The following is a 26,958-nucleotide window of genomic DNA, read 5'->3' as shown; positions in this document are numbered from 1 at the left end:
GAATAAGTTGTGGAAAGAATTAGCTTCTTCAGAATCTTCCAAGAAACGGTTCTCTGCAGGTTCTAGTACATGGCACAATTGAGGAACGACTGGGTTTTAAAATGGTAGAAGTCAAAGTGATGATTAGCAGCTGCCTAATGTTTCTTTCTTTCTGGCTTTTAAATAAAATGAAGACATAACTCCTAAGGCTCCAACCACCACAAACATAAGCACCACTCTGCATGGACTGTGTCATGAGCCTGTGTACCAGTGAGTGTACCCTTGTGACTGCCAGGATGTCAGTGGAAACTTGAGAGGCCTCATTCTAAGCTTATGAATAGACAGGCTGATACTGATAAAGTGTATTGATTATTGGCTGGCAATTGCCATATCACTCAGTCACTTTTCACTGATACCCTTTAAGGTGAAAAGGGAGACAGTAACAATTACCAGCACAATTATCAGGGGGATGAAGAAATAATCAAGCAGGTACTAGAAAACAAGCACTTTAATCATGATAACATTTCTTTTCATGTGTTTTTGCAGCTTTAAATCTCATAATCTTTAAAATGACTTAAATTCTTCAAACTAATTTCCACCTAGAACTTTAATATTCATCCCAAAGGAGCAGTATCTCAAAGTCCATGATAACTTAAAAATTTGATTTAGGACTTGGGAGATTGGTTGATTGTTTCTTCTTTTTCTAAAATCAATTCATCAAAGATGAGTAAATGATTCCAATATGCTAAGAATCTCATTGGCGAGGGAGAGTCCTTCCTGTTTAGCTGAATTGGAAACTTTGAAAATGGAAACACTGATACTCCCACAAATGACAGAGAGAAGACAAGGCTCTCTGGTAGTCAGTGTTATTTTCCACTGGGGGAGAGTTCCTCTGGTCTGCATGACTAAAAATAAAAATGTGTTGATGGTGATGGGGCTGGCAAATGATAAGATGATTTTTGTGCATCTCTGGGGCAGAGGGAAGGTTTGTGTGTATTTCTGGGGAGAGAAATGCAGAGCTAGGGAAACAGCAAGACAAGATGAAAGCAATATGGAAAGCCATAAGATGGACAGGAAAACAGCTCTGCTCTTAGAGTCACGCATAGTTAGGAAGTCATACACTAAGTTAGGAAAAAATCTTGAAAAGTCACCTTGTCAAGTTTTTGGTCTGGTAACCTTTTCTGAAATCTATAGGTCAAGTTGCCTGGCATTTGCTCTTGCTTTGGCTCTGGCTTTAATGAGTCCTGTTTTTGAGCTGATCATCCTGCCTGGTGCAGTTGGGCAGTCATATTATGGGAGGTGCGTTTCTTCAACTCCACTTTGGAATCACAGACCCTCAACTTCACTAGCATGAAGTCTGTATCTGAGGCAAGCCTTCCTTGTCAGATACTATTCAAAATGGAGTTCCTTGTCCAGTGCATGTCCATTGATAGAATCCACAAATTCCTAATGCATCTCTGTGTGAATCGCTCCTCTGTTCCACCACTGCCTGTTGGTGGTGTGCACATATGTGAGCCATTGCAGAGAACAGAGGGGCGATTCAGATGCTGGGAACATTTTCAAAATAATGATACTCAGTGGAATTTCACATAAACTTCCATTTTAATTTATGACTATGGGCCACTTTTGTCAAATAAAGCATGTATTTACAATATTCAAACATTTAAAGCTTTTGAAAAATGGTTAACTCTTTTGGGTTTGGGTTTATGCTTGTCTTTAAATGTTTACATAATTTAAGTTTTGACAATGGTAAAGGCTAGAATAGAAAGAGAAACAATCCAATGTATGCTAAACAGTGCAAAGATGGTTGAAAGATGGATAGTACTGAAGACTGAGCATCTGTGGATCACCACAAGTCATTCTTCCTGTTCTGATTTATCCATTTAGCCTTTCCTTCATTCATCCACTTTCACTGTATCCCTCTCACATACAAACACAGTATAGTAATAAAACTATTTCTACTGTAATGGGGAAAATTGTTCAAACTTTCCCTATAAAATACAGGAGTTGTTAAAAATGCCACAGTATTCTGGAAACATTTAGGTAGCATATAATATAGATTACTTAGATAGTATAATATATGATACTTAGGTAATATACACAAATAATAACCACAACCCAAGAAGTCCTTTCTGCTTACAGACTTTATTCCAACCGTTCGGTGGTTAGGAGGTCCCTTGAGGGCCTGAAAAGCCGTGCAAGGACTGGTCTAAGTGCAACTGCTTCCCAAGCTCTGGGCAAAGCTGTGGCTTTTTCTGTGATGAACTAGCACCTGGAAGGTGGCCCACAGGGCTGAGAGGTGGATGGCAGGATGCACCTGCCCTTGTGGAGCTCAGGAGAACTGCTCCTTGTATTCCTCTAGGAGGCCAAGAATGAACTCCTACCCTCACAGATGTCAGTGAATCAGTCCCTCATGAGCCTCTGGGAGTGAAAGTAAAGGAGCAAGAAGTTATCTGAGCTTCTCAAAGGGAGATGAGACATATAATGATTGTTTCCAAATCACAAAGGGTGCTTCCAGTCTCTAGGGGCCTAGTCAAGAAATGCAGTCAGTATTAGCATCTGTGAGCTTGCCTTCCCCATCTGTGAGCAGGGAGGGTGGGTCCAGGAATCAGGGCACCAGAGGAGCACTTCCCACTTGGCATGAAACCAAACTGTCAGTTCTTCTTGGCATGTTTCAAAAGTGGATTTTAAAACTGTATTTACTATCTCCTGGGAAGTTGTAGTTTTTTATGAGAACTCTCTCAGAAGCCCTTGTCAAAACTGGGTTCAATTCAAGGTAATTGTAGAATATTGAAGTACTATATCCAGTAATGTCATATGGAATTCTCCCACTTGGAAAAAAGCCAGGGAGCACCACACGGGTGCAAGTTGTCAGGGACGACTTCTGATATGTTTTGAAACATAGAAGCTTTGATTCTAATGTCTGCATCATATGCTAAACACATGTGACCTTGACTAAATATCACATAAATTCCTCGTCAACCTTAATAGTTTCCTTGTTTCAAAACACATTTGTTTTGTAAGTAAATGCCATAAGGCCAATATTTTAAGGTGACTACACAAAGTTTAAATGGAAAACATATCAAATATGTATGTCTAACAGCTACACAAAACACACATTTCCACATAGTTGCAATTTTCCTGCTATTTTAAGTCAAAGTGGAAGGAGAGAAATTTTGCACACATTCGAGCGCTGCGCTTTGGTACCGTTGACAACCTTAGGTATTTTGACAGTCTCAACTCCACTTTACCAACCCAGAAGGACAAAGTTAAATGGAATTAGACTTTTCCAAAGCTCTTTCTTTACCAGTTTCTGTTTGTGTGTTTCCAAAAGTTTTCTTCAGAAAAGAAGGCCACATAAAGACTTTAAGGCCTCTGTGAAAGATGAGAGATGATTTTGAGTGTTGTTTTAAAGCTGGTGTTTGCTTTTAGAATTTCCTTTACTTTCTAGTTTATGATCCTAGTTCTTTGGTTCTAAGACCAGCTCACCCTCCTAACCACTCCTTCTAGGACTAGAGAGGTCCAGGATAACACACTTTCCCAGCATGCATGGGAAGAGACAGTAGAGAGAAAGAAAAGGCAGTTGAGGGGGAGCAGGGGAACAGAGGCAGGTCCTATAGCTGTTTTCTGCTCCCCTCAGCGAGAAGCAAGCCCTCAGCTGCTGTTTCCGCTCAGCCGCCTGTGCGGGCTTACAGAGATGATTTGGGTCTCACTGAAGACACATCTTCTGGCAACATTTGGTTCTTTCTAAAAACGAAAGAGGCAGGATAAAACTTTGAAGGATTTTTTTTGATTTTCTCTCTAAAATGTAGATGAAAGCAAATACCAGAGACTTTTAGAGGGAAATGATATATTAAATCATTTAATGAATGTTATGGTCTATAATTTAGATAATCTGACATAGTAGAATATTTTTAAGAATCAAATTTTAAAATGTCCTCTATATGTGTTTAAGTGCTATTTACTATTTATTGCTAAATGTAAAGCAGTAACACAGTAGTATAATTTAATATAATGCATGTATACCTATATAAAATATTAATCTGCTCTGTGGATACATAAATGATCATGTTTCTGTTGGAATACAGATACCTTCCAGTACATAGCACATTTATTTCATGCTATATTTTAAATAGGAATAAGCTCCTACTTCCCTAACTAAAGGAATATTTAATGTAATAACAAAAGCTTTTACCAGCATTTCAGCCCAGAAAATAACAAGGTTTATGTACGAAATTTATCTTCTATTTTTAAATTTTAAAGTTTTGACAGATACTATACCTTCAAGAAAAAAAGAATATTTCAATACCTAAATTCAGTATGGTTTATGGACACTGTTAAAGTGTGTTTGAGGACTGGATTGAGTTCTGAGTCAGACCAAGCCAGAACCTTGATAAAAGCTTCTGGGTGTATCTCTTCTATACAGTTTACAGAGCATTTTCAGACACAGTCTCTCCTTGGACTCTTAGGATTACCCTACAAGAGATAGGACAGGAATCAAGATGTCTTTAGAGATGATGTGTAGTGTCAGAGATCTCCAGTTTTTCATTCTACCTGGGAGAGAGCAAAAAAGGGCACCTGCCCCATTATGCAGAAGAGGTATCAAGGTGTTGTCACTGCCAAGTGCTGGGGTAGGGACCAAAATGTCAAGACAAGAAGTTGACAGTGAGCATGTGCATCTCCCTCTAATGACCTGGAAGTATTTGAAAAACTGAGTAAATGTATTTCTCAAGGAAAATTCTCTCCTTAAGGTAATACTGATCATTCACTCATTTTCCATTTATTCAACATGTTATAAAGCTCCTATTGAGCATCATACCTTCTTCTGATGCCAGGAATTTAGCAGGGAACAAGACAAATAGCCTGCCTTCAGGAAAATGTACACTCCTATGGAATATTCAGAGCAGTAAATGAGCAAGATGGTTTCAGAATGTGATACACGCAATGGAGAAAATACAAGGGGAGATGTGATAGTGATGGGGGAGGGAGGGGGTGAGAGCAAAGAGGGTTGTTTTTTTGTGTCAGTGATCAGAGAGGTGAGAATTGAGCTGAGGCCTTGAGAATGAACCATCTTGACGGAGCCAAGGCTCAGAAGCAGGAGTGAGCTGAAACAGGGCGGCCGTGTGGCTGGCAGTAGACAGTGAGGAAGAAAGGGGCAGGAGCTCCGACTGGTTGTGAAGAGCTGCATGGGCATGGGTAGCAGCAGGAGCTTGTGCTAAGTGCAAAGAGAAGCCATCAGAGTCTTTTTTTGGGAAGGAAAGGGATGTGATCTGATTTATGGTTTTAAAGAATGTCTGCCTGCTAGGTAACAGAAAGTCAGAGATGGATGAGGAAAGACTGATGATGAGATTATTTTAATAGCCCAGGCAGAGATGGTTGTCTGCTCTGGTGGAAGCAGAAGGAAAAAGCATCCAGAATCAAGATGTATTTTGAAAGGAGAACTGACAGGATTTACCAAAAGACTAAATGTGGAAGAGGAGAGGGAAGGGAAGAGACAAAGAATGGCTCGTCCCCTGGCTTGAGCCTGGGGATGGAAGACTCACTCACAAGCCAATGGGATGAAAATCAAAGTTTCTGTTTCAGGTGTCAGGTTAGAGATGTGTGTGAGAAGTGCAAGAGGCAATGTGTGGTAAGAGACTAGGTATGTGAGACCAGGGCTCAGGACAATAAGAGAAGTTTGAAGCTATTGGCACATGGGTAGGGGGTGGATGAGAACACTTAGGGGAAAAAGGTGGCCAGGGAAGAGAGGAGGGCTCTAACCCTGACTCTGAACTTGGTACACGAAGACAGAACAGCAGAGGAATGTGTGAGTTGCTACCAAGGACAGTTAATCTATGCGTTCAATCTAGTACAAGCTCCCCGGAAAATCCACAGATGAGGATAAAGAACTTAGTCTTTAGTTATCTCTGCCCTCCTGTCATGTCTGATAAAAAATTTCACCTTTACTAAAGTACCTAAAGGTACAGTTTTAGAGGCTACCATGTTACCTACTTTAAAATCTTACCTTTGCTCCAGTGTCCCCCACTCCACGTAAACCCATTGGTCCAGGGGGTCCTGGTAATCCCCGAGGGCCCTGAGATGACATAATAAGGGAGAGAGTGAGCATCTTTGTCCTGTGCAGTGCTCATCACGGAAGAAAGAGAAAGAGGGAGGGAAGATTGGAGAAAGGAAAGGAAGAAGGGGTGGGGAGGGAAGGAAGGGAATGAAAGCAATGTCCACACTTACGGGCACACCAGGATAGCCGTCGCCTTTGAGTCCTGGAGCTCCCGCTGGTCCCTGAGGGCCTTGGGCACCCTGAGTAAATTCCAACACCAGGTGGTGTCATAAGACCAAACAACAAAGAAAGCACCTGGCAAAACTTCAGGACAGTACCCATTCTATATGCCAAGTGTGGATGCAACAAGTACAAAAGAATGATTTAATAATTCTAGGAGGGAATCCTATCCCGTATGGCAACTCGTATCTCTTCAGTGGTCTTACCCATTTGCGTTCAATGGGAAGCATGGAATGCATATAGGGAATGTATACAATGATTACAAAGTCCTCTATAGGAAAAACACAAACATATTTTATTTTTAAAAATGTTGAAGGTTTAGTGCATTTTTAATCAGGGAGAAGTATAAACATGAGGAAATTTAGTAAGCATAATGTGAGAAGAGAAGAATAATAGCAAAATTTCACATGTAAATTTGTGAGTGTGAAGGAAGATAATTGTATGCTCCCTATTGTTATGTTGCATCCATTGTCTTCCTCAATGAGGCCTAAGTTACATGGGAAACAAATAAGCCTAAATGAAATGAATGCACATTAATTAAAAAAAAATAAGTGAAAAAGGGATAGGACACAGTTTATGGTTCCTATCTTGAGATGGAGGAAAAATTTACACATTTATTTACAGTGAAAAGCTTAGGGATCAAAAATTTCAATAGTAAACATTGGCCTCCTTTAAGGAGTTAGGAAAGGGTGATTATTGCCTTTTGAACATCAGAGCTTTCTGAGACGTGTAACTCTCCTACAAGTGGAAATCAAAGAAATTCCTGGCTAAAGCAAAATGGAGAGAGAAAAGGAGAAAAATGAGGAAGACTATAAAGGATTCATATTTAATAAGTCTCTCATATTTAAAACATTTCTTTTTATACCATGGTCCATTCTGTTACTGTGATAACTCTTACAATAGCCTTTGCCAACACATGCCGATTATTTTGATAAAGAGCTATTCATATTTTAAAATATTTATGGTTTTTTGCATTAGAAGGAAACTAATAATTGGCAGACCTTTGTTTTCCAAGCTTGGAAAAGTAGCAGGATACTCAATACTTTCCTTAAATGCTAGCAAATTCTAGTATCAAACTGCCATTATTCCATGCCAACACATTGCCTAAAACCCACTTCCCAAAAACTGTTCCTAATTCCACTCCTGTGAAGGAATAATTGACTGAGGGGAAAACTGCATACCCTTTAAGTAGTAAGAAAGTTACATTTATTTTGAAAATCATGAGTGCAACAGCTGTTTTACCCATTAAATCTAAGGGACTGGTTTTATGTGGTTAACCTTCCCAAGAATAATCTTCACAAAACATGTGGTCACTTACAAAACCTTAATGTGCTATTTATCATCAACAAAAACCCAAGATGATCTTTCAGAGTTGTACAATGGAAAACAAAAACCAGTTCTGGAGAGATGAATTTTGGTATATCCCCAATTACAGGGAAATGGTCACTTCTCAGAAGCACTGTATTATAATATTCCAATTATGATTAAGGTTCAAGCTGTAAACATTCTATATGGATGTATCCCAAAATAAGATGCCCATTTTTTTCCCATGCTTGTACAAGGAGCAGGCTGCCAGCAAGACACGGCAGTAACTGCTTCCTGGTTAGGTTGAAATGAAAAGAAAATTGGAATCAAAATTCACTTTCAGTTTTTATTTCTAAGCTTCAAGACTTTAATAAATTATCAGCAGCTGTTATTGTTTATCCCCTGGCACTCACACTGGGAGGAAAAATGTTCAAACATTCATAGTTTGCAAACTTTTTTCCCTAGAGATCTTTGTTCTCTCTCTCCTGTGAAAGTTTCAGTTAGCTTGTTACTTTTAATGGTAATAAGAAATATCAGGGGTGAATATAGGAGCAGTGTTCTCTCTCAGATTTTTATTTTGGGCTCTTCACATGTTTCTGTATATGGAATTTGGCCACTTGGCCTTTCTGCACTGGATTCAAGAAAGTGTCCTGTAGAGTGATTCACTTCGAGGTGTCTTTCTCATTCAGTAGAAATTAGGGCAGAAATCTTAATCTGGTGTTTTGAAATGAGCTTTACGGGGGATCTGGGAGCTCCCTGAAATAATACACAAAATGGAATTAATGTGCCAAAACTTCCATCAGATATTTAACTCTTCAAAAGCTTGAAAAATAATGCATTAGGGGAAAATGGCAGAAAGAGTATCATGAGAGACCAAGAGATTAGAAAAATCTCCAAGTGAAGAGACAAATAACTTTAAACACCATCAACAACAATGCCCTGTAATGATTCGTAGAAAGCAGGGAGGGCTTACAAACCCCAGCTGCATATTTAATTGGATCTTATTTCTATTGTAAAGAACTGTATAAATAGAAGTAACTTTAAATCATGGGACTAGGAATACACAGATTTAGAAAGTTATCAAACAATATGAAAATTGTCACCCAAGTATTCTTCATCAAGGTTATATTTCTAGTTTCAGCATTAGGAAATTTGGAATTTTTCTCCTTGAGTCATAAGCTTGAGTTCCCATGTGCCCCAGAGGCCATAGGATGACTTGTTCTGGTATTCCTGAGATTTTCTTTGTTTTAGCCTGGAAGTCCCACATCCCAGGAACCTCCTCTGTCCCCAACAAACCAGAAGATTGTCACTTTAGCAAGGAGGACAACTGTTAAAGTGATTAAGAACAGTGGCGGTCAGGATCCTCCTTTGACCTTCAAAAAGACCACTCCAACTTAATGTTGTATGCCTAACAGATTTTGCATTATATTTCAAAGATAGTTCTAAGTGTGCTTTTTTGAAGTTTGAAAATCACTGATCTTAGCACTCGAACCCTTTTATGTAGAAGAGACTATTTGATAGAACTGAGGCTTCATACCTATGTAACAACGTGCTACCAACTTAATAAGCTCTGATCACAGAGCCCTGAAGCCATATCTCATAAACAGGGATATGCTTGTTCACATTTGCAGTGTGAAAAGTTTGCTGTGGTGCTGGGTTTTGTGTGAGACAGGAAATGGTTGCCGTGGAAGAACACATGTGCTTGGTTAAAGCTGTCTTCTCCTATGATTATATTTGCCTTTTCATTTAAAATAACTCTGAAAGATGGACACCAAAGCAGATATATTTGATTCAGTATAGCTTCCAGACGTGAACTTTTTGGACCGTATTTTGCAGAATAGCTACACCTTCCATTACTATGTAAATGAAAGGGCCTAGAGGCCATATAATCTCTTACATCACAGACATTAGAAAGACAGCATTTTCAAACAACTGTTTAGTCAGCAAAAAATTAACTACAGGAGCTATTATTCCCCACACTTATGAAAAATAAATGATCTGATGGCTTAATTTTTTTGAGGGAATAGTGTATCCTCACATTTGAGTTTATCAATGTAGAGACTGCACGTAAAACAAATTCAATCATCAACCTACTATGTATTGAATCTACTTTCACTTCCCTCTCATACACAGAAAAAGAAATGGTACATTAATAAAGCATACCTTTGGTCCTCGAATAGCAATTCCAGGTTCTCCTTTAAATCCAGGCAATCCAGGTCCTCCTCTATCTCCCTGTACATTTCAAATAATGTTTACAGTTTCAGGCTTGAGGTTGCATGAGAAACCAGACCCACACCACAAGAAAGAGATGGCTCAGCCTGGGAAGAGCTAAATCTATCTGCCTCAGATTTTGAGAAAGTACATTCTCCCAATATATTTGAGGGGAATCTCAAATCCTAAGCAGTTCTAATCCTAAAACCTGTCAGTAAAAACTACAACAGCTGTTTAAAGAAAGGCCACTGAAAATAACAGGTAGCTATCTAGATTCAAATATTTAGGCTTTAAGAATGTTTGGAGGTGCTCTTAAATCTGAGTGTATTTCTTTTTTGCTAGACTTTCTGATTATAAATTTAAGTAGGTTCTTCTGAATAAATGCAACAAATTCTCATCTGTGTTAGGTTCTAGGATTTGGGGGAAGTAGTTCAAGATGAAGTGGCAAGTTCAAGACCAGAAGCAAGAATTTTGGTTTCTTTTATTTGCTGCTGGCTTTTAGTTCAGTTAATTATGAAATATCAGGGTTAAACTAAATAATATTTTGGGATTCTTGCAAAACTGAAGTCCTAGTTCACTGCTATGATGAGTTCTTTCTCCCAGCAAACTGCCAAGATTCAAGTAAAAGAAAAATATATGAATGCATACCTTTGGCCCAGGTGGGCCAGGAACTGATGCTCCAGGCATTCCAAAAGGACCCATAATCCCCGGATCACCCTTAAAAAAGAGTAAAAGCTCATTACATTTCAAGTAAAGAAATGGCATACAGGAATTATATTAGGAAAAACACAGAAATGTATTTCCAGTATTTTAAAATATTATGACCTGTCTGTTTCACAGGTCCATATGAAAATATCTGAGCTTCCTCATTAAACCACTACTAAAGTTATTGGTGTTTAAGATTTCAGTGCCTTTAATAAATGTATTCAATCAATTCCTGAGTATTAGTGATGTTTTATCTCTTATGTATCCTTTTATTAGCTAATAAAAATTATGCAATTCATGGTGCTTCCCTTTTGAGTTACATGCCTGGAATCTCAGAGGGAAATATTCGTTCAGTTATAACAATTATCTTCAGCATAATTTTTTGAACATGCTTGGTAGATAAATAGGTTCCTTCTCATTTATATCATTTTCCTTTGTTATTTTAGCTTATGGTCCATGGTATATGTCTTCCATTATATGCTATCTCACATCCATTTTTAGTAGAAAGTTTATGGTTAAAAAAAAAAAGAAATTTCCAATAGATACACTAAAAAATTTCTCAAATTTTTTTTTTTGTGGTATCTCAAGAAAGACTTATTCAGGAGCAACAAACAATATCTTTGTCCCACCTGTCCAGAACAATGATTTGATCTAGAATACTCAAATTTTAGTGACAGAGAAATCATCAGAGGAATTGGATAAAATATAGTCCAAGGTTTCAAACTCTGAGATTTTAATTCAATAGCTCTAAGGGCTAGGCCCAGGAATATGAGGTTTTATGAGGCACCTCTGGTGATTCTGATATATGTACAATCACCACACTTAAAAACACTATGCAAAGTAAAAAGTTATTTTCATTAAAAGAGGTTGTACCCAGTCCAGGAGGTGTCAAAATGGCCCACTTGGGATGGTAGAAGAAAATCTTAGGGCTACACTATAGATTTTTGTCTCAGCTTTTAAAATTTCAATTATTTATGCAAATATAATATGTATGATAGTTTATGAATACAAAATGCAATTAAAAATAAATAAACAACGTATATTGGAGTGCGGTCAATTTTTTTTTTTTTTAACTTGTAGGGATTTGAAATCAAACAGTTTGGAAACTACCGAACTAGAGTAGCAAACTGCCATCTCCAGACCAAATGCCGCCTGCATCTGGTTTGTACAGCCACAGGCTAAAAATAGTTTCCACATGTTTAAATGATTATTATATATAAGTGCCAACCTAATATACTCAATTTGCATCTTGACTCATAAAGCCTAAAATATTTACTACCTACACCTTTACCAAAAAATTTCCCTCCTTCTGCCTTGGGGAATGAGCTCCTTCCAGTATCGTGAGCTGCCCCCTTGGTCCTGCGTCCTCTGGGAGGGACTCCGTCAGTCACTGGCAGTGACTCCTGCCCTGGGCCACAGTTATCTTCGCAGTTGAGGCCTCCCACCATGCCGGTTACCCAATATGACCAACAGGTTGAGCCCACCAACCTCCTGGGGCCCAGGTCATGCCAGTGCACATGTGTGCCAATTTTTAATTCCAAACCTATAAGGCAACGACACAGAACATGGCCAGATTCTGGTAACAGATAACCACCCTGTTCAATCGATTGCAAAAGAATAAAACTAACTTGTTAAATTTTTTGCTAAAAACAGGGTAAGACAAATTATGTTTCTAGATTTAATCTATTCTTTTTTTTAAAAAAAGAGGTCAACTACTTTTAAAATATGAAATTATATATTTAGAAGGTATACAGTTCTTTAGAAGACCCTGATTAAGGTGTGATTGTGCCTTAAAACACAACAATTCATCAAGAAAGTGCTTTATTTCAAAATACAGAAAAATATTCACTTTGAACAGCTAAGATACAAAGAGTAATCACTGCTTTAATACTAATATGGCTCATTCCTTAGGCGTGGCATTTCCCATCATGTGCTCCTTGAACTGCCTGCAGCAAAGGGCACTTATTTAAGAAATGCTGATTCCTGTGCCCCACCCACCTACCAAATCTACATCTCTGGGAATGGTGCTGAGAAATACGGATTTGTAACAAGCTCGCTTTGGTGGTACTGATGGATACTGAAGTCTGAGACTCACTGGTCTACAAGAGACTCTTTGTGGTGTACCTGCTCTTGTCTTGCTCACATCATTTTTTTTAGTTCTTTAATAGTCTTCAATACATTCCTTCTCTCTTATTACAACTGATATCTTCCTACAACTGATATCTTCCTAGAAGCCTGAACTCTCTTAGGTTTCCAATTTCTGTTTGCTGACAAATCCAGATGACCTCAATATTCTCTTCTGCTAAGTCAGACACATACCTAATTGCTTGCCTCACAATTTCCTTTACTTCCTCAGCACCCTGTCCTGGTCCATTTATCAGGACATATGTCCCCTCTCTCCTATTTCACAGTATTGATTTTTTTTCTCTCTGAATAACTCCACATATGGAACATTTGCTATGTGCCAGGAACTGGGCTAAGTGCTTTATTAACTCTTTTAATCTTCAAACAACTCTATGAAATAGACGGTTCTTTCTTTGTTTCTCCCATTGAAGTGACTGGTTCCCAAAGACTCTGGGTGAAGCACAGTGAGAACTGCATTCTCCTGCCTTCTGAAGCCCCCCACTCATCTTCATCACTGTGTTGCTTCTCAGTTTGGGATTCTTTTTGGTTGTTGTTTGGCAAAATAGTGTTTGGCAAAATAGAGATAGAGAAGTAGTATCCAACTGTGGTCCTAACTTGATCCCAACTTTTGAATATTTGATTGTTACTAGAGAAGATTGACAAAAAGATTCTCTTTTCGAAGCCTAAATAGTCCAGTAAAGAAACATGCTTTACACAGTCATTTTTATTCCATTCTACTATGGTCTGGGATAGTATGTTTTCTAAAGCCATTTTCATTCAGGGATTTTGTTCTGTATGTGTTGAGAAGGAAATAGGGAATCAAGTTTGCAACAGAAATCTAATATTCTATTAAAACCAGACACAATTACAATCTCCACAAAGCATAAATGAGAATATAAGAAACATACCTTTGGCCCTTCAGGCCCTGGAAATCCCCTCTGCCCTTGATTTCCTTTGCTCCCTTTCTTTCCTTCATCACCCTGAGAAAATAATTACAGAAATACAGTTATGTATTAACAAATCCTGATCGGTGTTATAATAACCATATCAAGGCCAGAGTCTCATCTAATAACAATTTTAAAACTATGTGCCCTAAGCCCAGCCTGACTGTAAAGGTTTTTTTTTTTTGAATTTCACATAAACAATGAAATATTGTTTCCAAAACAACAAAGCTTTGAATGTAAGTATGTCCCATGCAACTGGGCATCCTATATATATTTTTTTTTTGAGAGGGCATCTCTCATATTTATTGATCAAATGGTTGTTAACAACAATAAAATTCTGTATAGGGGACTCAATGCTCAATGCACAATCATTAATCCATCTCAAGCCTAATTCTCGTCAGTCTCCAATCTTCTGAAGCATAACAAACAAGTTATTACATGGTGAACAAATTCTTACATAGTGAATAAGTTCTTACATGGTGAACAGTACAAGGGCAGTCATCACAGAAACTTTCGGTTTTGATCACGCATTATGAACTATTTATTGGTGTTTTTGAGCAGATTGGATAACTTTAGTATTGTTCAGTCTTCACCATTTATTCATTTATTTAATATTTTTAAAAGCTTAAGTTCAGTATCTGTCTTTGAGGACTTTTACTTGAATTTACTGTTCTTTTGCACCTGTGGTCTATTAACAGATGACTCTGTGACCTTCACAATTTCAGAAAAGAGAGCTGTCTATGCTATTTCATACTGTTTTTTAGTTCTTACTCTCTTTCAGTTTTAAAACATAAAATGAGATATTTTTCAAATCCAGCTTCATTTCTTCCTCAGAGGAGAGTCCAGAAACCAAACCTTCTAGAGATTGGTAGAGAGATGGATAAGCATTAACGGGTCAGAGCAAAACTGCCCGTGGCTGATCCCCAGCCTGGTTGTCTGTGTCCATCTTCCCTGGAGAGAATTTTGTTGCCTTCAACCAGAAGCTTCAGAGTGATACAAAACTACTCTTAAACTAGGCTCAATGGCAAATTACCATATCCAAATGTGTGTCCCGCTCAACAAAGGAATAGCTCCTGTGAGTCTGCAGCTGAGGCCATCTAAATATTTATGACACAAATGACTATACCACAGTTTTCAAACCAGAGCATGCATCAGAATCACCTGGAGGGCTTAGCCAGGCTAGCCCACAGATTGCTGGACCCCACATTCAAAGTTTCTGATCTAATAGGTCTGCACTGGGGAACTTTACTCCAAGAATTTACATTTCTGTCACATTCCCAGGTTGTGTTGATGCTCTCAGTCCTGGGACTACACCCTGAGAACCATTGGATTATACCAAGGTTATCAGCAATGCAGACACTCCACTAAGGAGAAGAGGTGATATTCCATAGAATCTATGGAGATGAATTACCCACTCAAAGTCCGTACTAATGGAGATCAGTGACACAGGTAATAAAAAAACAAACACAAATGGTCAAGTGTCTAAATATCACTTACTACATCATTATTATTTGCCAATAGAGATAAAATCTAACCTGAACTATTTATTTTCTTCTACTCACTACCAAATTTAATTTATTGGCCTAAATCACTCCAGAAGACAAAAGCCAGAACTCAGCTAGATGTAATTAAGGGCCAACATTGAACCATAGCACGCCTGGGCTAAGTGACACATTGCTACTGCTCCTCTCCAGTAGCCTTCCATAAATCATCTCTAAGCTGCAAATCCACTGGCCTCTTTCCAAACCACCTTATTCTTACTCATTGGTGGCATTTGACACCACCATTGCTTTCCTCTTGAAACCCCTTCTCCTTGGTTTCCCTCACATGGTAACTATTTTGCTTATCTTTATGCTATTCTAAATGTTCTTCCTCCAGCTACTGTACAACGTGGGTTTCAAACCTCAACTCTCTTTCTCAGAGATATCATTCAATCTTACAGCTTCAGTTACTACCTCCAAGGCTCTATCTCCCAAAAGCATATTCTAGAAATCATTAGTTCTCCTGAATGTTAATAGAAAAGCATTTCTAAAAGTATTTTTGCATGATGTTAGGAACATATTCTCTGTTGCCTTCTTCCAAAAGGATCTCGCAGTCTGGCAAGTCAATTTTTAAAATGGCTGAAATTCTATAAATATATTTAAATTTTAAATTCTCATGTTTAAGGTTAAGGCCTCAATTCTAGTCATATTTTCACATGACATAGCCTTCTTAAACTATCAATTATTATGTTAATACAATTAAAATAGAACACTAATAAATAGACAGATCTTAATTTTACTTTACTCCTATATAATTCTTCAGGATCTTTATGTAGGCAGTAAGAACTATACATAAAAATTGCAGGAACATCTGACACCTTACAGGCTGTCGGTTATGTCACTAACGGTCTTGGTGAGTTTGGATATTCTCATTTTGACATATAAAGATATTATTCAGTGCATTGTAGCATTTCTACAATGTGTAAAATAAATTTATGCCATTTTTTTGAAAGTGAAACTGCCATTTAATAAGGTGGTATTTCTTTTTACTGCAAGATTCTATAAATATTTGAAGAAAATACATGGACTTGCAAATCTCAAGGATGTATCTCAAGGCTTCTTTTCCTTTCCTATATATTTTTTAAATGTCAGTCTTGCCATTTATTGAGAAAACATGCATTGAACTCTTCCTGTAAGTTGGGACTTATGCTAGATCTCAGGAAAATGAAAACGAATAATACATACTTGCTGTCTTCCAAAAGCTCCCAAGCTAGTATCCATAATTTTAAGCCAGAAGTAAACACATTTGACATAGCAAGAATAACAACCAAATTTCTCCTAACTTGGCTCAGTAATATAGGGACCAGAACACAGGCAGTCTGTGTCCCCCACCACATGGTCAATTCCATACCTTGGGGCCAGGGTGTCCTTTTCCAGGCAGTCCTTCTGGGCCTCTTGTTCCTGGAAGCCCGGCTTCTCCCTAGAGGAAATGGTACTGCTGTCTCAGTTGACCCTTCATAGGCAGTTCATATAAGCCCACCTTGTCTCCTTTTATGGCCAGTGGCTCTGCTGAGACCTCCAAAACAGACCAGACCTTTACTCTAGTCTCAAAATTAATTTGGAAATTTACCAACTTAAATAAATTAATACCAAACTCCAATTTAGCTCAGAGCAGCTGAAATATTATGAAAGAGTCCAATTTCTAAGCCAATTTCCAAAGTAATAAACTTGTTTTCCTTTGACTCATCATTCATATTTAGTGGTTTGTTTCTTTTTTTAAAACAAGAAAGACCTTCAGCCTTTCCATCTGCTGTTTTTTGCTCCTTATATTGAAAAACGAGTATTTCAAATGTCAACTCAAAATATTTCAGGAAATCTTTATAATGGCCTTACATCCTGAATGTATATATAGACTTTCATTTTGGAGAAGCGGAAGAAAAAAGTGTTTCTCTCTAAGTTTAAATTTAAGTGCTTTCTAGGAATCCCAAAGGCACTAGGTGACTTTGGCCAAAATACCTGAGTGAAGGCAGAGGGTGTGAGATTCTACTCAGCCCTTGAGTTGGTGCTCTTTCTATCTGAAGTAAGTGAAAAAGGAAATTTAGAGTTGTGGGATATTTTTCTTAAAAACACTAAGTTTGTCCTAGATAGTTTAATTTGAGATCCCGAAGAACCAATATTTAAGGGTGGTTCAATAGTTTTTACTTCACTAACATGAAAACCATAGTGTTACCTTCTTCCCTGTAGCTCCATCTTCTCCTGGTATTCCTGGCTGTCCTGGGAGCCCTACTGAGCCTGGGTCCCCCTGGTGGATGAACAAAGATGTTATTTCCTAGAAATTCATAATTATTCACCTCTACTTTGAGGTACTTGCAATTGAATATATCTCATAGTGACTGAGGCAAGTATCTGAGTGGAGAAATATGAATAGTAATTAATAGTAATTGACCTGTTTGACCTTGGGCAAGTTATTTAACCTCTCTGGGTCTCAGTTTTGAACTATGTGGTTTGTTACGGGTTGAACAGTGATCCCGAAAAAGATATGTTTAAGTCCTAGTTCTTGGTAGCTGGGAATGTGGTGCTTTGATACCTTTACAGATGTAACCAAGTTAAGATGAGGTCATTGGGGTGGGTCAATAATCCAATATGACTGTTGTCCTTCTAAGAAAAGGAAAACAATGTGTGCAGACAGATGCACAAGGAGAAAAATATGTGGTAACAGAGGAAAAGATGGAGTGAGGAATGCAGCTGTAAGCCATAAAATGCCAAGGATAGATGGCCCCCACCAGGAGCTCAGAGGAAGCAAGAAGAAAACCTATAGGTTTTGAAGTAAGCATGGCCATACAGACACCATGGTTTTCTAATACTAGCCTCTAGAACTCTGAGACAATAGATTTCTGTTAGGCCATACAGCTTGTGATACTTTGTGACAGCAAACCTAAGAAGCTAATATAAGAGTTAAGTGATTCTGTAATACTAGTTGCTCTCAAGTTAATTTGTGATTAAGAATAAGTCTTTTAAAGACATATGCACCCCTATGTTTATCACAGCACTGTTTACAATAGCCAAGAAATGGAAGCAACCTAAGTGCCCATCAGTAGATGAATGGATAAAGAAGATAGGGTACATATACACAATGGAATATTATTCAGCCATAAAAAGAAAACAAATCTCCTTTGAGGTGGAGCCAAGAGGGTGGCATGAGTAGAGCAGTGGAAATCTCCTCCCCAAACCACATATATAACAAAGACAACTCTTCCTAGAATAGAGACCAGAGGACACAGGACAATATCCAGACCACATCCACACCTGCGAGAACCCAGCACCTCGCGAAGGGGGTAAGATACAAGCCCCAGCCCAGTGGGACCTGAGCACCCCTCCCCCCAGCTCCCAGTGGGAGGAGAGGAGTCAGAGCAGGGAGGGAGAGGGAGCCCAGGACTGCTGAACACCCAGCCCCAGCCATCCACACCAGAGCGCAGACACAGTGCATGCGTGAGGTGCTGGATACTAGGGAAACAGGGCAGCAAGACCGGTGAGTGGGTCCCTGAGGCCGGTGCCCGAGGACAAAGAAAAATGAGAGGCTTTTTTTAAAAAATTAATTAATTATTTTATTATTTTTTTGGTGAGTGCTTTTTGGAAGTCTTAAAGGGACAGGGACCCCAAAACCACACAGAAGGGTCCCGGGACACTTAGTCCAGAGGCAGGGAATCTGGGGATCTCTGGGCACTCTAACCCCCTGGGCAGCAGGGAGCACAGAGGCCTCTCACGGAGATAAATAGCCTCCCGGCCGCTCCCCCTCCAATGCGGCTCCACCATTTTGGAGCTGCAGCCCAAGGCAGGCCACGCTCAGAGCTACAGTGGAGATAAACTCCATGGCAGCCGGGCAGGAATCAGAAGCCCTGTCTGCACGCAGCTGCCCAGCACAAGCCACTAGAGGTCACTGTTTTCCCAGGAGAGGAAGGCCACAAACCAACAAGAAGGGAAGTTCTTACAGCCATCACTGGTCCCAGCTCTGCAAACTATTTCTATCACCATGAAAAGGCAAAATTACAGGCAAACCGAGATCACAGAGACAACACCAGAGAAGGAGACAGACCTAACCAGGCTTCCTGAAAAAGAATTTAAAACAAAAATCATAAACATGCTGACGGAGATGCAGAGAAATATGCAAGAGCTAAGGGATGAAGTCCGGAGGGAGATCACAGATGCCAGGAAGGAGATTACAGAAGTGAAACAAACTCTGGAAGGATTTATAAGCAAAATGGATAAGATGCAAGAGGCCACTGAAGGAACAGAAACCAGAGAACAGGAATGCATAGAAGCTGACATAGAGAGAGAGATAAAAGGATCTCCAGGAATGAAACAATATTAAGAGAACTGTGTGGCCAATCCATAAGGAACAATATCCGTATTATAGGGGTACCAGAAGAAGAGAGAGAAAAAGGGATAGAAAGTGTCTTTGAAGAAATAATTGCTGAAAACTTCACCAAACTGGGGGAGGAAGTAATCGAACAGACCATGGAAATACACAGAACTCCCAACAGAAAGGACCCAAGGAGGACAACACCAAGACACATAATAATTAAAATGGCAAGGATCAAGGACAATGAAAGAGTTCTAAAGGCAGCTAGAGAGAAAAAGGTCACCTATAAAGGAAAACCCATCAGGCTATCATCAGACTTCTCAACAGAAACCTTACAGGCCAGAAGAGTATGGCATGATATATTTAATGCAATGAAACAGAAGGGCCTTGAACCAAGGATACTGTATCCAGCACTATTGTCATTTAAATATGATGGAGGGATTAAACAATTCCCAGACAAGCAAAAGTTGAGGGAATTTGCCTCCCACAAACCACCTCTGCAGGGTATCTTACAGGGACTGCTCTAGATGGGAGCACTCCTAAAAAGAGCACAGAACAAAACACCCAACATATGAAGCATGGAGGAGGAGGAATAAGAAGAGAGAGAAGAAAAGAATCTCCAGACAGTGTATATAACAGCTCAATAAGCAAGCTAAGTTAGGCAGTAAGATACTAAAGAGGCTAACACTGAACCTTTGTTAACCACGAATTTAAAGACTGCATGGCAATAAGTACATATCTTTCAATAGTTACCCTAAATGTAAATGGACTTAATGCACCAATCAAAAGACACAGAGTAACAGAATGGATAAAAAAGCAAGACCCATCTATATGCTGCTTACAAGAAACTCACCTCAAACCCAAAGACATGCACAGACTAAAAGTCAAGGCATGGAAAAATATTTCACGCAAACAACAGAGAGAAGAAAGCAGGGGTTGCAGTACTAATATCAGACAAAGTAGACTTCAAAACAAAGAAAGTAACAAGAGATAAAGAAGGACACTACATAATGATACAGGGCTCAGTCCAACAAGAGGATATAACCATTCTAAATATACTTGCACCCAGCACAGGAGCACCAGCATATGTGAAACAAATACTAACAGAACTAAAGGTGGAAATAGACTGCAATGCATTCATTTTAGGAGATTTCAACACGCCACTCATCCCAAAGGACAGATCCACCGGGAAGAAAATAAGTAAGGACACGGAGGCACTGAACAACACAGTAGAACAGATGGACCTAATAGACATCTATAGAACTCTACATCCAAAAGCAACAGGATGTACATTCTTCTCAAGTGCACATGGAACATTCTCCAGAATAGACCACATACTAGGCCACAAAAAGAGCCTCAGTAAATTCCAAAATATTGAAATTCTACCAACCAACTTTTCAGACCACAAAGGTATAAAACTAGAAATAAATTCTACAAAGAAAACAAAAAGGCTCACAAACACATGGAGGCTTAACAACATGCTCCTAAATAATCAATGGATCAATGAACAAATTAAAATAGAGATCAAGGAATATATGGACACAAATGACAACAACAACACAAAGCCCCAACTTCTGTGGGATGCAGCAAAAGCAGTCTTAAGAGGAAAGTATATAGCAATACAGGCACACTTGAAGAAGGAAGAACAATCCCAAATGAATAGTCTAACATCACAATTATTAAAACTGGAAAAAGAAGAACAAATGAGGCCTAAAGTCAGCAGAAGGAGGGACATAATAAAGAATATAGAAGAAATAAACAAAATTGAGAAGAATAAAACAATAGCAAAAATCAATGAAACCAAGAGCTGGTTCTTTGAGAAAATAAACAAAATAGATAAGCCTCTAGCCAAACATATTAAGAGAAAAAGAGAATCAACACAAATCAACATAATCAGAAATGAGAATGGAAAAATCACGACAGACCCCACAGAAATACAAAGAATTATTAAAGCCAACTATGAAAACCTATATGCCAACAAGCTGGAAAACCTAGAACAAATGGACAACTTCCTAGAAAAATACAACCTTCCAAGACTGACTAAAGAAGAAATACAAACTTAAACAAACCAATTACGAGCAAAGAAATTGAAACGGTAATCAAAACACTACCCAAGAACAAAACCCCTGTGCCAGACGGATTTCCCTCAGAATTTTATCATACACACAGAGAAGACATAATGCTCATTTTTATTAAAGTTTTCCAAAATATAGAAGAGGAGGGAATACTCCCAAACTCATTGTATGAAGCCAACATCATCCTAATACCAAAACCAGGCAAACACCCCACCAAAAAAAGAAAATTACAGACGAATATCCCTGATGAATGTAGATGCAAAAATACTCAATAAAATATTAGCAAACAGAATTCAACAGTATATCAAAAGGATCATACACCATGACCAAGTGGGATTCATCCCAGGGATGCAAGGATGGTACAATATTTGAAAATCCATCAACATCATCCACCACATCAACAAAAAGAAAGACAAAAACCACATGATCATCTCCTGAAATGATCATTTCAGATGCTGAAAAAGCATTTGACAAAATTCAACATCCATTCATGATAAAAACTCTCAGCAAAATGGGTATAGAGGGCAAGTACCTCAACATAATAAAGGCCATATATGAGAAACCCACAGCCAACATCATACTGAACAGCGAGAAGCTGAAAGCTTTTCCTCTGAGATCAGGAACAAGACAGGATGCCCACTCTCCCCACTGTTATTTAACATAGCACTGGAGGTCCTAGCCACGGCAATTAGACAAAACAAAGAAATACAAGGAATCCAGATTGGTAAAGAAGAAGTTAAACTGTCAATATTTGCAGATGACATGATACTGTACATAAAAAACCCTAAAGACTCCACTCCAATACTACTAGAATTGATATCGGAATACAGCAAAGTTGCAGGATACAAAATTAACACACAGAAATCTGTGGCTTTCCTATATACTAACAATGAACCAATAGAAAGAGAAATCAGGAAAACAACTCCATTCACAATGGCATCAAAAAGAATAAAATACCTAGAAATAAACCTAGCCAAAGAAGTGAAAGACCTATACCCTGAAAACTACAAGTCACTCTTAAGAGAAATTAAAGGGGACACTAACAAATGGAAACTCATCCCATGCTCATGGCTAGGAAGAATTAATATCGTCAAAATGGCCATCCTGCCCAAAGCAATATACAGATTTGATGCAATCCCTATCAAATTATCACCAACATTCTTCAACCAACTGGAACAAATAGTTCAAAAATTCATATGGAAACACCAAAGACCCTGAATAGCCAAAGCAATCCTGAGAAAGAAGAATAAAGTAGGGGGAGAGCTCACTCCCCAACTTCAGGCTCTACTACAAAGCCATAGTAATCAAGACAATTTGGTACTGGCACAAGAACAGAGCCACAGACCAGTGGAACAGATTAGAGACTCTAGAAATTAACCCAAACATATATGGTCAATTAATATTTGATAAAGGAGCCATGGACATACAATGGGGAAATGAGAGTCTCTTCAACAGATGGTGCTGGCAAAACTGGACAGCTACATGTAGGAGAATGAAACTGGACCATTGTCTAACCCCATACACAAAAGTAAATTCAAAATGAATCAAGACCTGAATGTAAGTCATGAAACCATAAAACTCTTAGAAAAAACATAGGCAAAAACCTCTTAGATATAAACATGAGTGACCTCTTCTTGAACATATCTCCCCGGGCAAGGAAAACAACAGCAAAAATGAACAAGTGGGACTATATCAAGCTGAAAAGCTTCTGTACAGCAAAAGATACCAACAATGAAATAAATAAAAAGGAACCCTACAGTCTGGGAGAATATATTTGAAAATGACAGATCCGATAAAGGCTTGACGTCCAAAATATATAAAGCGCTCACCCACCTCAATAAACAAAAAGCAAATAATTCAATTAAAAAATGGGCAGAGGAGCTGAACAGACCGTTCTCCAAAAAAGAAATTCAGATGGCCAACAGACACATGAAAAGATGCTCCACATCGCTAATTATCAGAGAAATGCAAATTAAAACCACAATGAGGTATCACCTCACACCAGTAAGGATGGCTACCATCCAAAAGACAAACAACAACAAATGTTGGTGAGGTTGTGGAGAAAGGGCTCCTACACTGCTGGTGGGAATGTAAATTAGTTCAACCATTGTGGAAAGCAGTATGGAGGTTCCTCAAAATGCTAAAAATAGATTTACCATTTGACCCAGGAATTCCACTCCTAGGAATTTACCCTAAGAATGCAGCACTCACGTTTGGAAAAGACAGATGCACCCCTATGTTTATCGCAGCACTATTTACAATAGCCAAGATTTGGAAGCAACCTAAATGTCCATCAGTAGATGAATGGATAAAGAAGATGTGGTACATATGCACAATGAAATATTACTCAGCCATAAGGAGAAAACAAATCCTACCATTTGCAACAACATGGATGGAGCTAGAGAGTATTATGCTCAGTGAAATAAGCCAAGCAGAGAAAGAGAAATACCAAATGATTTCACTCATCTGTGGAGTATAAGAACAAAGGAAAAACGGAAGAAACAAAAAAGCAGCAGAATCACAGGACCCAAGAATGGACTAACAGGTACCAAAGGTAAAGGGACTGGGGAGGATGGGTGGGTAGGGAGGGATAAGGGGGGGAGAAGAAAAGGGGGTATTATGATTAGCATGTATAATGGGGGGGTGGGATAAAGGGGAGGGCTGTACAACACAGAGAAGACAAGTAGTGATTCTACAACATTTTGCTATGCTGATGGACAGTGACTGTAAAGGGGTTTGTGGGGTGGACCTTGTATAGGGGAGAGCCAAGTAAACATAATATTTTTCAAGTAATTGTAGATTAATCATGAGAAAGAAAGAAAGAAAGAAAGAAAGAAAGAAAGAAAGAAAGAAAGAAAGAAAGAAAGAGAAAGAAAGAAAGAAAGGGAGAAAGGGAGAGAGAGAGAGAGAAAGAGAGAGAAAGAGAGAGAGAGAGAGAGAGAAAGGGAGAAAGGGAGGAGAGAGAAAGAAAGAAAGAAAGAAAGAAAGAAAGAAAGAAAGAAAGAAAGAAAGAAAGAAAGAAAGAAAGAAAGAAAGAAAGAAAGAAAGAAGGAAGAAAGGGAGAAAGGGAGAAAGGGAGAGAGAGAGAGAGAGAGAGAGAGAAAGAGAGAGAGATAAGTACCAAATGATTTCACTCATACATGGAGTATAAGAACAAAGAAAAAACTGAAAGAACAAAACAGCAGCAGAGTCACAGAAACCAAGAATGAACTAACAGTTACCAAAGGGAAAGGACTGGGAAGGATGGGTGGGAAGGGAGGGATAAGAGGGGAAAGTGGGCATTACGATTAGCACACATAATGTAGCAGCAGGGTAGGAGGATACTGGAAAGGCAGGATAGCACAGAGAAGACAAGTAGTGATTCTATAGCATCTTACTATGCTGATGGACAGTGACTGTAATGGGGTACATGGGGGAGACTTGATAATAGGGGGAGTCTAGTAACCACAATATTGTTCAAGTAATTGTACATTAATGATAACAACAACAACAAAAAGAATAAGTCTTTTAAAATATTCAGAGAGAAAACCTCAGGGATTCAGGATTAAAGATGGCAGCGTGAGAAGTGAGACAGAGACCTCCTCCTAAAACCACATATAATATGAAAATATAATTAATACAACTAATCGTGAAAGAGAAACAGGAAAGAAGGCTATGCCAGACTGCATACGCCTGGAGAAAAGAACAGACCTCACAGAACAGGGTAACATACCAAAGCCATGACCCAGTGGGACCCAAGCCCTTCTGCTACCCCAGCTCACCAGTGGGAAGAAGAGAAATGGAGCAGGGAGGGAGTGGAGGCCTGGGACTGCTGAACACCTAGCCCTGGAGATCTGCCCGGAGAGCATGAACCTACATTTCATGGTGCTCTGTTGATTACTTGGGTTGGAAAACTAAGACAGGCAGAATACCTAGAGAGACTGAGATTCCAGCTGCTTGTGGAAAACAGGGATTCATATCCAGCTGGTCTGGGCGTGCAGTCTGAGAGAATTCCTAAAAGCAAGAGGGCTACTAAAGGGGCAAGGATTGCACATAGCTTACTGCGCAGGAGAAAGAATGGGTAGACAAAATTGTTGGGGTGCACTCTGCCCAGCAGGTTGAGAACTTTCAGGATCTTCAGGTACTCCATCCCCCTGGCTGGCTACGCAGCTCCAAGGTCCCCCTTCATGATACACAGCCTGCTGCACCTTCCTCCTGGCCAGCCTGAACCTGGCTTGCAAACTGACAAACCCTGCTCTGGCATCAGGCCAGCCAGAGGGAAGACCAGCCTACAGCAACTACAAAAGCAAAGCATAGAGGTTTACACCTGTGTGTTTAGACCACTGGTTATGGCAGTGGAAACAAGTACAGCAGCAGGGAAGCGGGAAACAGCTCTTTCTTCCCCCCCTAGTAACGAGCACTGCTCTCCTGTGAAGCTGGACATAGCTCCAGGGGCTAAGCAGCTGCAGAGAGTAGAGCATCTGGGCACTAGAGGGCAACACATACAAATATGAAACGTCAAAGGAACCTGGTTCGAGTAAAATCTGACAAACATCAGAAAAAGGGTCAAGTGAAAATAAACTAACCAATCTTCCTGAATGAGATTTCAAAATAAAAATCATAAACATACTTCTGGAGGTAAAGAAAACTATTCAAGAACTCAGCAATGGATTTAGTATGGAGATCCAATTTTTTTGAGGAACACAATGGAGGGTTTTAAAAGCAGATTAGATATAGAGGAGATGAGAAATGAAATAGAAATTAGAGAAGAGGAATGCAAAGAAGATGAGGCACAGAGGAAAAAGGATCTCTAGGAATGAAAGAATACTGAGAGAACTGTGCGACCAATCCAAACAGAAGAATATTCATATTATAGGGGTACCAGAAAAAGAACTGAGAGAAAAAAGGCTAGAAAGTATCTTTGAGGAGGTAATTGCTGGAAATTTCCCCAATCTGGGGAAGGAGATAGTCTGTAAGGCCAAGGAGGTACACAGATCTCCCAAAACAAGGGACCCAAGGAAGACAACACCAAAATATATAATAATTAAAATGGAAAAGATCAAGGATAAGGACAGACTATTAAAAGCAGCTAGAGAGAGAAAAAAGATCACATACAAAGGAAAACCCATCAGGCTATCATCAGACTTCTCAACAGAAACCTTGCAGGCCAGAAGGGAGTGGTATGATATATTTAATGCAATGAAGCAGAAGGGCCTCAAACTAAGAATACTCTATCCAGCAGGATTATTATTTAAATTTGAAGAAGGGATTAAACAATTTCCAGATAAGCAAAAGATGAGAGAATTTACCTCCCACAAACTATCTCTACAGTGTATTTTGGAGGGACTGTTACAGATAGAAGTGTTCCTAAGGCTAAACAGCTATCACCAGAGGAAATAAAACCACAGGACAGTAGAACAGTTAATTACTAAGCAAATGCAAAATTAAATCAACTACCCATAAGTCAGTCAAGGGATAGACAGAGAGTACAGAATATGATACCTAATATATAAACAATGGA

General features: G+C 39.0%; 1 protein-coding gene across 6 annotated transcripts in view; it reads right to left on the bottom strand.

Moving 5' to 3' along the window:
• The window catches only part of COL28A1 (collagen type XXVIII alpha 1 chain), a 185,470-nt gene that overhangs the window by 77,705 nt on the left and 80,807 nt on the right, over nucleotides 1–26,958 (bottom strand). For 5 of the 6 annotated variants that reach the window (XM_073238793.1, XM_073238792.1, XM_073238791.1 and 2 more), the window contains exons 19-25: nucleotides 17,254–17,325; nucleotides 16,435–16,503; nucleotides 13,507–13,578; nucleotides 10,418–10,486; nucleotides 9,722–9,790; nucleotides 6,205–6,273; nucleotides 5,984–6,052 (exon numbers count right to left, since the gene is read on the bottom strand). In XM_073238793.1, the coding sequence (XP_073094894.1) occupies nucleotides 5,984–6,052; nucleotides 6,205–6,273; nucleotides 9,722–9,790; nucleotides 10,418–10,486; nucleotides 13,507–13,578; nucleotides 16,435–16,503; nucleotides 17,254–17,325 (489 nt within the window). The remainder of the gene's footprint in view (nucleotides 1–5,983; nucleotides 6,053–6,204; nucleotides 6,274–9,721; nucleotides 9,791–10,417; nucleotides 10,487–13,506; nucleotides 13,579–16,434; nucleotides 16,504–17,253; nucleotides 17,326–26,958) is intronic. The other variant, XM_073238795.1, reaches the window with a different exon arrangement.

Source organism: Manis javanica, chromosome 6 (genome assembly GCF_040802235.1).
Source record: "Manis javanica isolate MJ-LG chromosome 6, MJ_LKY, whole genome shotgun sequence".
In the NCBI taxonomy this organism is placed as follows: domain Eukaryota; kingdom Metazoa; phylum Chordata; class Mammalia; order Pholidota; family Manidae; genus Manis; species Manis javanica.
Note: the sequence above shows the minus strand (reverse complement) of the source record. Positions and strands in the feature narration are given on the sequence as shown.